We start from the raw sequence: 13,029 nt of genomic DNA on the forward strand, positions 1-13,029 counted from the left end.
AAGATCATCTACAGTGCATTCAGAAAGTATTCACTTTTAAATGTTATGTTGTTGCATGATACTATAAATGTTTAGATATTTTCCTCATAAATCTACACTACAGTATGTACCCCATGACAAAGTAAAAACTGAATTTTAGAAACTTTTGCAAATGTATAAAAAAGAAAACTGAAATATACATTATACATATTCAAACCCTTTGCAACGACATTTGCTATTTAGTTCAGTTGCCTCCAATTTCTCTTGTTGGTTTGCTGAGATGTTTCTACACCTTAAAGGGTTCTGACACATGAAGATATTTTGAGGAATGTCTGTAACCAAACTGACCAGAAGCACAACTTAAGCTATCAAGAGGCCAAAGGCAACTCTGCAGTACTTACAAGGCTTTATGGCTGGGTCTGGTTGGTCTGTGCATGTGACAATTATCGCACAAAGCTGGCCTGTATGGCAGGATATAGCACACGCTATATGCAAAAACATTGGCATCAGAGCCTTTGGAAGAATTTGATGCCATCTGGCAAAAGGTGTTATGGTCTGATGGCACTTTTTTGGACTGAACACTAAGCACAAATGTTTGGCGACAGCAAAACACAGCACACCACCCAAAACACAAGCATGATGATGCAGCATCATGTTGTGAGGGAGTTACTTTTCACCTGGGACTGGGCTACTGATCAGGATTGAAGGGGAAATGGAGGCCAGGTACATCCAAATTCTTGAAGAAAACACGTTTCCCTCTGCTGAACAGCCAAAGTTGGGCAGGTCATTCACCTTTTAAAACAACAATGGCATTAAAATTACCACCAAAAAAACAATGAAATGGCTTAAGGATATATAGGAAGGCGAATGTCTTTGGCAAAGTCAGAGCCCTTACTTAAATCCTAGAAAAATCTTTGGAAAGACTTGAAGAGTCACCCCAATCTAGGTGACTGTGATTTTTTGTTTGCCCTTTGGTTCCCATCAGCCTATCTTCTCATTAAGAGCTCCAGAGCTTTGTCAATGCCCTCTTCTGGGATGCAAAGTCAAAATTAAATTGTATTATTTTTTACAACATGGCGGAAACAGGCTTCCATACGTAGGGCCACCCTAACTGTTGAAAACATTTTACAGAAAACGTAAAACATCAGTAATCTCTCCTTCAAAATGCAGAACTTCATAGAGTAAGTGCAAACTGTACTGTACTGTACTGTATATAAACAGGTTTTTTTTTTATTTTGCTGCTTGTTTTCCAATGGCATTTTTCTAATGCTTTTTAAACATACACTTACGTCACTGATAAAAAAAACTATCTGCCTACCTATCTGTTGCCACCTGCTGATACATACCAATCATCACAGTTATTAAACTTAATCTGGCCACACACATAGGGGTGGTTTCCCGGACAGGGAGTATCTTAAACCAGGACTAGGCCTTAGTTTAATTATGAAATATATAGTTTTAACAAACAAAAAACATTACTTGTGTGCATTTTGAGGCAAAACAAAGGAGATTGGTGTATTTTAAGATATGTCAATGAAAGTTGTTTTGAGTTTGGACAGCTCTTACATTTATTTTAGTCTAGAACTTGTCTAGAGAAACCAGCCCCTATTTGCACCCTTAGTGATCGAAAGGGCGAGTGACCTGATTAGTGTTTTACTGAAGCCGTTTTTTGTCCAAAAACACCTTTGGTATCATTGCAATTATTTTGCTGCACCTGATTGAGTTGATTTGAAATCATTACTACAGTCATCACGTGTCATGTGTGTGGTCTCGCGGTCTGGTTGAATCATCCAGTGTGTGCATTCTGAGGATTATGGTGTTAAAAATCATCTGACACTGTCCCTATGGTGTCCCATAGATCCTTTAAATGTAAAAACCATCCAGTGTCCCGCCCTTAGTTTAGAAACTTTGTTCATTACAATATCATTACATTTTGTCAAATGTAAAGGCTTAATGAAAAAAATTAGAAACAAATTGTAGTTGTTTGGTTACATTTTATTTCATGTTCTTCTCTGTTTCCGGTAAATATTTTTTTCTAACAATAAAACTCCAAAAAATACAAAACAAACGGTGCTAAATAGCACTAAAAGTGTTTCTTGGCTCGTAATCATAGAGGAACCATTTTAAGTGCCATATAGCACCAATGAAGTACCTGTGTAGCACTGGTGTAGAACCAAATTGTGCTATGTAGGATTGCCTTTTATTCCAAAATATGTCATATATTGTTGTCGCAGTGATAAGCTGCATAAAAGTTACTCTTTATTTTACTAACCCCCCAACAATGTCTCACATTTATGCTGTGAAGTTCTGCTGAATTCAGTGGATCAGGATGTAGAAGAAGAACGGCCAGGAGAGAAATAGGAGGTTCTGTGTGATGCTCATAGCACTGTTACACAGGTACCCTTGACAACATGAGAAGTCCACAACATCTTGAGTCGCTTGTGATCCACCATCACAGATAGTTTTAGAGACACATCCTTTGACAGTCTGAGAAGATGCTACTGTAAAGATAAGAAAAGTTTAGTCATAAATGATTGATGGGTGATGTGTTAATCATTCTAAACTGACCATACAGAAAAATCACAAGTCTAAGGGGCTGTCCACACGGAGACGCGTATCACCGTATACGTATAAATTTGTTATAGTATTGGCGTTTCATCCACACGGATCCGGCGTTTTGGGAGACTGAATCCGCTATTTTTTGAAACCGGGTCCTAAAGTGGATAAATCTGAAACCGACACCCTTGCGGTTTCGTCTGTACAGCCAATCCGTATATTTTGTGAAGCGAAAACGTCATCACGTCACGTGTCGGAAGCGTCACACGTAACAGCAAAAACAATAACGGCGGACTACGTGATTGTGTTCGTGCTACAGAAGCTACTAAAGCCTACTAGCTTTATTACAGCAAAATCTATTGCTTCTATGCAATTGTGGTGAGCAACAAGCGATAATGGACAACACCATACGTTGGTTATGCGCATGCTCAAAAGTCTTCTTCTCGGTGTATAGTGTATATCTGTGGCAGAATTACAGCGCCCCATACTGGTCCGGCATATATACTACACCGCTTTCAGTCGGTTTCAGTGGTTTCGTGTTTACGGATAATTTTTTTAGAGAAAGGAAAAAAAATGATCGGACAGGGAATGCACCGGCTTCGTGTGGACATAGCCTAAGAAATCTGATAAAACACGTTTATAATACATATCATATGTTTTAAAGGGGCCATGGCACAAGACTTTTTTAAGATGTCAAATAAATCTTTGGTGTCCCCAGAGCACATATGTGAAGTTTTAGAACAAAATATTATATACATAAATTATTATAGCATGTTAAAATTGCCACTTTGTAGGTGTGTGCAAAAATGTGCCGTTTTGGGTGTGTCCTTTAAAATAAGGTGGCCAGATTTTTTAAATGAAAACCGGGGACATTTCCTAGTTAAATGGTCAAAATATCATTAAAATCTCGTTTGTTGTTATCTATGAATTAAAAAATGTGGACAAAATGTTTTTTGAAAGTTTTCTTCTTTTTATTGTTGTGGGTTTATAGGAAAAAAATGACTTACTTCTTACTTAATAGTATTTTTGTCTTATTTTCAGTACAAATATCTAAAAAATCTTAAATCAAGATGCATTTTCTTGATAAGCAAAATCCCCTAAGAAAAATCTAGCTTTAGAAAAAAATACATTTAAGTGAATTTGTGCTTAAAACATGCTAAAAAAATTAAGTAGTGGTAGTTTTTTTTTTTAAGTTTTTTTAAAGTGCTTTTTTAAGCACAAATTAGATATTTTGGTCTAAAACTTAGACTTATATTCTTAGGTCATTTTGCCTGAAAATGCATCTCGACTTAAGAATTGTTTTATATTTGTACTGAAAACAAGAGAAATATACTAATAAGAAAGTCATTTTTTGCAGTATTTCTAATTCAATAAATTGAACAATTTCTGTATCCTAAAAATCTACATACCCCATAAGAGACATACCCCATCAAAATGACTTCTAATGTACTACTTCAGCTGATTTCATAACATTGTAAACGTGAAGAACGAAAGGAATAATGCAAAATGTAAACATATAGCATAAATATTTAGCATAAATAGCATATTTAGCATAAATCAGTGCGCCAGTAATAAGTAGCTTGCGGCCCCCTCTGCTGGTGAAAATAATCATTACATGATTGCTACGGTCTGGTACTACAAGCACTATGTTGATCGGGTTTTTCAGTGTATTTGCTGGTTGTTTTGGACATGCTGTAAAACGGGGACATATCCGGGGACAGCTACAGTCGGGGACAGAACACCAAAAAACGGGACTGTCCCCGGAAAACGGGGACGTCTGGTCACCTTACTTTAAAATGCAAAGAGCTGATGAAATTCAAACACTGATCAAAATGCTTGTGGTTTATTGCAATTAAAACTCAACTGTGCTTTTCTCTGCACTAAATGGCAGTGCTGTGATTGGATAGTGCAGATTAAGGGGTGGTATTATTATAATAAGAGCTCCTTATGACATCATAAGGAGAGCCAAATTTCAACGACCAATTTTTTCATGTGCTTGTAGAGAATGGTTTACAAAAACTAAGTTACTGGGTTGATCTTTTTCACATTTTCTAGGTTGATACAAGCACTGGGGACCCTAGCACTTAAAAATGGAAAAAGTCAGATTTTCATGCCATGGCCCCTTTAATGATTTCACAGATGTAAATATGTTTAACACATACTAAATAGTGCATTTAAAATAAAATCTGCTTTGATGATGTAGAGACAGTCACCTACTGGAAATATCATACTTATTCTGTAACTAAATACTCACATTTTGCTGTAATACAGAAGTCTTCAGTTCCTAAACAGTTTAATTTCTTTAAGCAACTCTTCCCATCGCAGTAGTAACATTGTTTTCCATTGGGCCTGTTAGAGTTGTAATCTGTAAAAGAAACAAATCTTATTCTTTTATTTTCTGAATGTTATGCATTCATATGTATATATAGTATACCAAAGACAATACCTGGGACATCTTTGCTATTACAGAGGTCTGTGTTACAGCACTGCATAGATACACCTGTCTTTGCCAGTCCAAAATTAACGGATCCATTTACACAGTTCTTTACCACGTCACAAGCCTTAGCCTGCACGTTAAACGAAGTGTCGCCTAAAAAACAAAAAAAGATTAATGTCTCTCTCTCTGTCTCTTTCTTTCTCTCTCTATTTCAGTTTAAATTTTGACAGCTTTCACACATGAAATAGTTATTCTAAACCCCGGATAAACAGAATCCTGGGTTATATGTTTCACGTTCACACTGTTTAAACCTAACCAGGGGTTAAGAGATAACCCTGTAAATTCACAATCTGACTTTTAACACTGTGCATTCATAAACCCTGGGTAATCGTCCTCATTTCCACATTTACAGTGTCAACAGTCATGATTGGATAAATAAACACTCTAAATTCTGCTGGGTTGCAATGGCGGCTCATCAAAGGAGGCACAGCCTTCTCAAAAATTTGAGGTGGTAAAATTGAAGAAGTACCATACAATTTAATCTTTATCAAATTTCTCATTTCTATAAAAAATGTAATATGGATAGGGAGTTGTGCAATTGAGTCTTATAGTTTGGCCAATAGACTATTGAAAACAATGTCATGGAAGCACTATTTATGCGGCGTCCCCTTCCCAAAGTGCCCTACAAAGGAATATGTAAACATAAGAACAAACAGTAGAGACAAAAAGGAAGAAGACATAAGCTATAAGATATAAAGTTAAAATAAATAATAGAAAACAGAAATATTATGAAATATTTTATAAATGGTATTGTAGAGTAGATCAGTAACAGCTCGTCACTGCTCTTCCGAGGGGGGCGAATTCAAAATATGTGTTCGGAGTGTCATGTGTGTTGCACGTGTTTTCAAAATATGTGTTTGTTGCGTTATGTGAACCATTACGTATTTTGTCAAAATAAGTGCCTGCTGCACACACGTCAAAATCGTTTATGATAAAAGAGACGCTCAGGTTCACAAAATACACGCAAGACACTCCCTTAACACTTAACTCTGATTACGCATGAAATTATGCTTGAATCTGGCAAACGCGAGCTTCTCTTTTATCATAAACCCTTTAGACATGTCTGCAGCAGGCATTTACTGTGACAAGACACGTGATGCACATAGATTCACTTGACACGCCAAACACATATTTTGATTTTACAAACCACACACATGATGGGCTACATACATGGTGTGATGAACTTCGCATCGCGCACCATCGAAAAAAAAGTCACCGACCGCCAATGGAATAGATGATATTATTGCTTTTTTAGTGTAACCCATTTAAATCTTTGTAAATAAATGATAAACATAATGTGATGAAAACAATATAAGAAATACATAGAGGGAACAGAACACCGGACACTTTCGCTAATTATTTTCTATTCTAACTATCACTTCAGTCCGTCCTAGGGTGGCCATTCGTGCCAGTTCCGCCGGACACGTCCCGAACATGTTTTCGGGTTCGTTCTCCGGAAGTCCCGTTGGTCGACCACATACGTCATCAAGGTTTAATATTTCGGGTTTAATTTCAGAAAAGCAATCGTTACATTTCAAGGTAAGAATAAAACTACAATGATTGTATGTCTTAAAAGAAATAAATCTTAATTTTCTAATGTATTTTAACTGAAATGTGATGACGTATGCGGTCGAGCAACACGACTTCCAGAGAATGAACCCGAAAACATGTCCGGGATGTGTCCGCCGGAACTGGCACGAATGGCCACCCTAGTCCGTCCATTTAAGTGCTTGCAATCATAAACACTTACATTTATCTTCAAATGGAGTCTTCGAGGACGGTATTTTAGGTATTTTATAATAATGAAAGACATCATTTTTAGCATTCCTATTCTGACCCCAACAGCACAACAAGAGATTTTCACTCGTGTATAATTCTTTTTTATAAAGTTTTTCTGCCACCACATTGTGCACGCAACTTGCATTGACGTAACTGTGACGTCTACTTACAAGACTATTTTGCAAGCCAAGATGTAAACAACACTGGGGGAAAAATGTAACACTGGTTCAGAAACACTTCCTGTTGCAACCCTATATCACGCAAATACGTGACTATTTCACGTATGGACCAACGTGAAAATGTCACGTTTTCCCACGTTTGAACGTGAGCATGTCACGTTTTCTGTTTGTGTCACTGTCACGTTTTGGTTACTCAACTTTTTTGTCCTATTTTCAAACCATTTTCGCTTCGGTTTAGGGTTAGATTTTGGTGCTTGTGTTATATGTCACTTTAAGTATTTGTCACTTTAAGTATTGGTTTATAAAAAAAAAGATACAAGACATATTCTTTTATATTTTCTATACTTTGACCAATTGTCGCCTGACGTTGGGGTTAGAGTTTGTTTAGGTAAGGATGCCATTTTATGTAAATCTAACCCTAAACTGAAGCGACAATGGTAAGAAATTAGGACAAAAAAGTTGAGTAACCAAAACGTGACAATGACACAAACAGAAAACGTGACATGCTCACGTTCAAACGCGGCAAAACGTGACATTTTCACTGGCTTCTTGACCAGTGTTGTTTACATGTTGCAAAAAAAATGGTCTATAATACTTCTGCTTTGTTTGAACGATGCCCCGGTTGGTTGTTATGATAGGTGTCCCGCCCCTCCTCCACTGTTATTGGACGGCCGAGTGAGAATTGACATTGATGAGTTAAGAAAACCCGCCAATTGCTGGGCTTTCATTGAAAATAATTGAAAACATCGAGACAGAGCGCCGTTATGCAAATTTGAAAACCACGCCCACCGGGGGGGAAATCAATCCAACCGTCTCCATTGAGTTTGTATTGCGAGAAGCCGCCTCCTTGTCATTTCTGGCTTATAACAAAAAACTGAATAATGCCTAAAAGCTGCTGTGTGACAATATGTACAGCTAACAAGCCAAAGAACCCAGAAATAAGTTTTTATAAGCTGTCGAGCCGTAAAACCCAGCCTTTAAGGAGAATAAAGTGGATCGCCGACTACGTTTCCCCCTAGTAGACGCAGTTCTACTAATAGAAGTACTATGAAAAGTTGCCTGTATCCATTTTTGTGTCTTTAAACGCTCGTTCCCTGGGGTCGACAGCCTATAAAAACTTATTTACAGATTAAACTTAAAAACAGAATAATACCTAAAAGCTGCTGTGTGACAAGGTGTACATCTAACACGCCAAAAAAATAAATAAATAATTTTTTATAAGCCGTCGACCTCAAAAAACGAGCGTCTAGACACAGAAATGGAAACAGGCAACCCTTCACAGTACTCCTATTAGTAAAACTGCGCCCAATAGGGGGAAACGTAATCGGCGATCCACTTTATTCTCCTTAAAGACTGGGTTTTACGGCTCGACAGCTTATAAAAACTTATTTCTGTGTTCTTTGGCTTGTTAGCTGTACATATTGTCCCAAAGCAGCTTTTAGGCATTATTCAGTTTTTTTGTTATAAGCCAGAAATGACAAGGAGGCGGCCTTTTGCAATACAAAGTCAATGGAGACTGTTGGATTGCTTTCCCCCCCGGTGGGCGTGGTTTTCAGGTTGTGACGCGCTGCGCTCTGTCTCTATATGCCTTGGTGATGCCCCTTAAAGTTTACCCTGCACGTGTAGGAGCACGTGTGTAGTCACAGAAGTGGAACTGAAGCAGCTGTGCCGCTTTTTAAAACTTAGATCCTAAGATCCTTCACTTGTAATTATGGCGCTCGATTTGTGTCATTTCTTTCCAAACCAAGCTTAAAGACGTGTTAACGTGCGCGTGACATGCGCGTAAAGAACGTGCGTCTGTTATACGCGTGGAGAACGTGCGTTCGTCTTAACGTCATACTACTGTGTCTAATTTATATGCGCGTGGAGAACGTGCGTTCGTCTTAACGTCATACTTATCGTGTCTAATTTCAAAATAGTGCACATAAACTGTTATACAGTTACTTGTATGAAGGGCTTGTGTTATTTAGGACACCATTCAAACAGGGATGGCTGTAAAATCCGATCATTAAGGATATTTTCAAATTAGATAAGTAATTTCAACAGCAGATAGAAATATCATATAAATAGCTATTTAAAATAGACTTTTAAACTAAATATTTAACATCCTTGAGAAAAATCAAGGCAATATACTTTGATCAAAAAGGTAATCTCACAACAAATGCATGCATTGGGACAGGAAATACTAAAATGAATAATAAAATAAACTAGACTAGGCCGGCCATCCTTATGCTCTGTGTATCTGTTATAAAAATGAAATCCTAGCAAGCTCATATAAACTTGTAAATGCCAAAATTAAAGGAACCCAAACATATATAAAACTAAATAAAAAATAAGACCGCCAGTAGGTGGCGGTAAGGCATTGTTATATTTTGGCAAATGTTCCACTTCTTTCAAAAGGACATATGATTTTCTAATACAATTTTAAAGATGAAAACTACTTACTACAGGAACATAATTGTAAATATTTTTTAAATCCTCAAAAAAAAATTCTCAGTTTGCAGATTTTCATTATATTTAAAAATTATTTTCCAAATTCAATCACACAGAATTGAAATGTGAATTTAAAGTTGCTGCATTATAAATTGCAATCTAGGTAATTATATGCGCTGTTGTTGGTTCATATGGCATGTTATATTTTAATGTTTTAATGACATAATCTTGGCTGTAAATGATCTATAACACAATGTTATCCTGTTAATGTCAATGTCCTGTAGTAGAAAATAATGATTTTACACCAATAGCTTTGACTTCAATAGTCATGAAATGTCTTGAGAAATACATGGTTTGTCTTTTAAAAACTCAGGTAGGCCACAAACTTGATTCCTGGCAGTTTGCCTACAAATGCCAGAGAAGCACAGGCGATGCCATAAGTAGCATCACCCACCTGGTCCTTGAGGACACTAAGGCCTATGCACGTCTTTTCTTTATTGACTTTAGTTCAGCGTTCAATACAATACAGCCCTATTTACTGTTAGAAAGTCTGAAGAATATGTGTGTTAGCCCCTTTATTATTAGATGGTACTATTCTTTCTTAACAAATAGGATGTAGTATGTTAGAGTCAATAAAGAAGTTTCACAACTAAAGCCTATAAGCACAGGGGCCCCTCGGGGGTGTGTGAGTTCCCCAGTCCTCTTTACCATCTACACAAATGACTGTGTGAGTAAACACCCACACAATTATATTGTTAAATTTTCAGATGACTGACACTGCCATCTTGGGCTTATTATATAGGGATCAAGACACAGCATCCTATCACTCCAAAATTAAGCAGTTTGTAGATTGGTGTGACGCTCACCATCTAGTTGTGAATGTGAAAAAGACTGAGGAAATGATCTTTGACCCTAGAGCAGTTTCTGAATCAAGTTTAGTGAGTATCCATAGCACTCCCATACGTCAGGTCTCTTCATATACGTCAGGTCTCTTCTTATAAATATCTTTGTGTTTTTATGGACTGCTCACTTACATGGCATGTTCATATAGAAAGTCTTTGTTCTAAGCTCCGGCAGAGGATGTATTTTTTTAGAAGATTTAGACTGTATGGTGTCGTTAGCGGGCTCTTGTTCTTATTTTTCCATATAATCTTAGAGAATGTTGTACAGTATGGCATGCAGACCTAGTATGGCAATTTGAAAGTTCAGTTAAAGTCCAGGTTGGGGCGTCTGGTTAAAACTGCACTAAAGATTGTAGGTCATTCAGACCAGGGCTACATGCAGGCACTTTATAAAAAGTCAGTTCTCAGGGAGGCACGGAAAATTTTAGATAACCCCACACACATCTTGTATAAGGAGTTTGTCCTCCTATACCTTCAGGTAGACGTTTCAGAGTACCAAAATGCAAATTAAATGCATATAAACACTTTTTATTCCAACTGCCATAAAGATGATTAATGATAAATAGCCGGTTGTTTGTACGTTACCCAGTATGGAGCTTTGGACTGGATTGTTCCTTGTTGTAATGTGTGTACTGTGTGTGTGTGTGGGGGGGGGGGGTTTGTATGTGTAACTGTTATTTTCTAATTGCCATGTATGAGCTGTGTACGTTTGTAATGCAGTGATTGTGAGGCCCAAGACAAATTTCCCCTGGGGGACAACAAAGTAAAGTATACAGTGAACACAAAGTACAACCGTACATTTAAACAAACAAAATCAATTTTTATTGATTATCAAAGGTGTTTTAAAGAAAATAATTTTGGGGGGGATAAAGGAAAGCATGAATCATAATTGTTCTATGGGTCAGTATTTTCTCTACTCTAGTCGATTTAGGGAGTGAAAGTGATAATGCAAGTGGTCCTCTGCAGCCATCTACTGGTTAGATTAATTAGTGGTAATTTCTTGTTTTAATTTAGTTTCAAGTGTTTGTTTTTCCATAAACAAAATGCATCAGTTGCTTCTCTATTACTGCTCCTCTGTGTATTTATCCGAGCTGTAAATTGTTTTGTCTGACTTTGGGTGAGATTTTTGTATGCTCTCAACATTGTAGTTGCAAAAAATTGTAGTCAGGCTAAGATTTAATAAACTGCTAGACTTATAAATACTTTGATGTTTATAGCTCTATTAAATAGTACATTTATCTTAAATAGTTTTAAATGTAATGACATTACATCCTCAGTAGTAGCCTAGTTGAAGCAATAAAAAATAGAACACTTTTAATACAACAGTTTAATACAATAATAAAACACTTTATCTTAATTTTTTAGCATACTGCTGTTTTATTTTCCCCTCAGCAGATCGTATGACAATACATGACAGTACACTTCAATAACAAAGTTACGTCTAGCATTGGGATACATGATGTATGGTACAGAAATTCAGCATTAGATATAATCAAATGTAGTCCTACGTAAACTTTACCAAAATAAACATGATTATCTCTAATGACAATTGGCCAATGAAATCTGATTGGCCCCTGAAGTGCCCCTGTCTGATATTCATCATTGATTTAATAGCAAGTGCTCAGTAAATGTATAAGACAATAATGAAAAATAGACCGGTTCACGCGCCAGACAGACGCACGTTCTTCAGACGTATGGCAGACGCATGTCCTTAGACGTTTCTACATACAGACGTAATCCACACGGTGATTTCTAACGTGACGCCAACGTGACGTCTGTATAGATCAACAGCTACACGTTATTGACGTGTTTACGCGACGTGATATTTGCGTGTACGTCTCCATATAAAACAAATGGAGACGTACACGCACGTATACACGTGTGTTATCTGTCGTGCTTGTCAGTCTCGTCTCCAATTGACCCAAAACGAGCGCCATAGTAATAGTGCATACATACTGAACTCGCCACCAACCGTCATTGTTACACTTGCACATGTAGTTTCATTAGAGGGACACGTCGTCTCTTTGCTTTCACAAAAACCCATCACTCCTTTACACTCATAGCATTTCAGTGAGTATCCTAAAAACAGAATGAGGAAGAAACTTTAGATGTTCTGTATTTGTATCTAATAAAACAGTAAATAGTGTTTAAATAGTGGTTTGTGTTTTGTACTGTACCTCCATTGAAAAGAGTCAGAAGAAGAACAATGAAGATGTTCAGATTCATCTTTGGTCAGTCAGGACTCCGGGGGTGAGTAAAATGGCAAACCCTTGTCGGGGCTTTCATATAGGCCTAACGGATCAAAAGAGGGCGAGGCTCTTCCGAAAAGGAACTTAAATAAGCTATTTTAAGACTGTGGGCAAACATACGGCCCACAAAGGTGTCCAATCCGTCCCGCATGATGATTTATACAGTATTATTAAATATAAAAATATTTTATATTAAGTCAAAATACGAAATTTTGGACCCGGGACAGCCGGGTGTCTAGTTCATTTTCATCCGGAGAGCAGCGAAACACGGAGCGTAGAATCTGCACGGACTACCACAGAGACGTCTAAAAATAAGACTAGTAACTGCCCCAAAACTGATGATGTTGCCACTGCACCTCTGCCCTCATCAGCTACGGGTGCCCCTCTCACCAACCGCCAACCCAGCTCAAAGTTTAATGTTACCGCTTCGCCTAAGATCCACTGATTCCGATAAT

The 13,029-nt window shown here is 37.4% G+C and overlaps 1 protein-coding gene across 1 annotated transcript; it reads right to left on the minus strand.

Annotated features, from left to right (window-relative positions):
- Positions 1-1,947: 1,947 nt before the first annotated feature.
- LOC129423214 (urokinase plasminogen activator surface receptor) lies at positions 1,948-12,664 on the minus strand. Its single transcript, XM_055179439.2, has 5 exons — positions 12,503-12,664; positions 12,291-12,404; positions 4,982-5,125; positions 4,790-4,900; positions 1,948-2,480 (listed from the first exon to the last, which is right to left on the minus strand). The coding sequence occupies exons 1-5, from the start codon at positions 12,549-12,551 to the stop codon at positions 2,296-2,298; spliced, it is 603 nt and encodes a 200-aa protein (XP_055035414.2). The 5' UTR covers positions 12,552-12,664; the 3' UTR covers positions 1,948-2,295.
- Between the last annotated feature and the right edge of the window lie 365 nt (positions 12,665-13,029).

This window comes from Misgurnus anguillicaudatus, chromosome 9, assembly GCF_027580225.2.
Source record: "Misgurnus anguillicaudatus chromosome 9, ASM2758022v2, whole genome shotgun sequence".
NCBI classification, from domain to species: domain Eukaryota; kingdom Metazoa; phylum Chordata; class Actinopteri; order Cypriniformes; family Cobitidae; genus Misgurnus; species Misgurnus anguillicaudatus.

Coding starts and splice junctions, on each gene's coding strand:
- LOC129423214 (XM_055179439.2), bottom strand. CDS start 12,551: ATGAATCTGAACATCTTCATTGTTCTTCTTCTGACTCTTTTCAATGGA. Junction 4,901..4,981: donor TAATAGCAAAGATGTCCCAG/GTATTGTCTTTG, acceptor TTTCTTTTACAG/ATTACAACTCTAACAGGCCC. Junction 2,481..4,789: donor CTTCTGTATTACAGCAAAAT/GTGAGTATTTAG, acceptor TTATCTTTACAG/TAGCATCTTCTCAGACTGTC.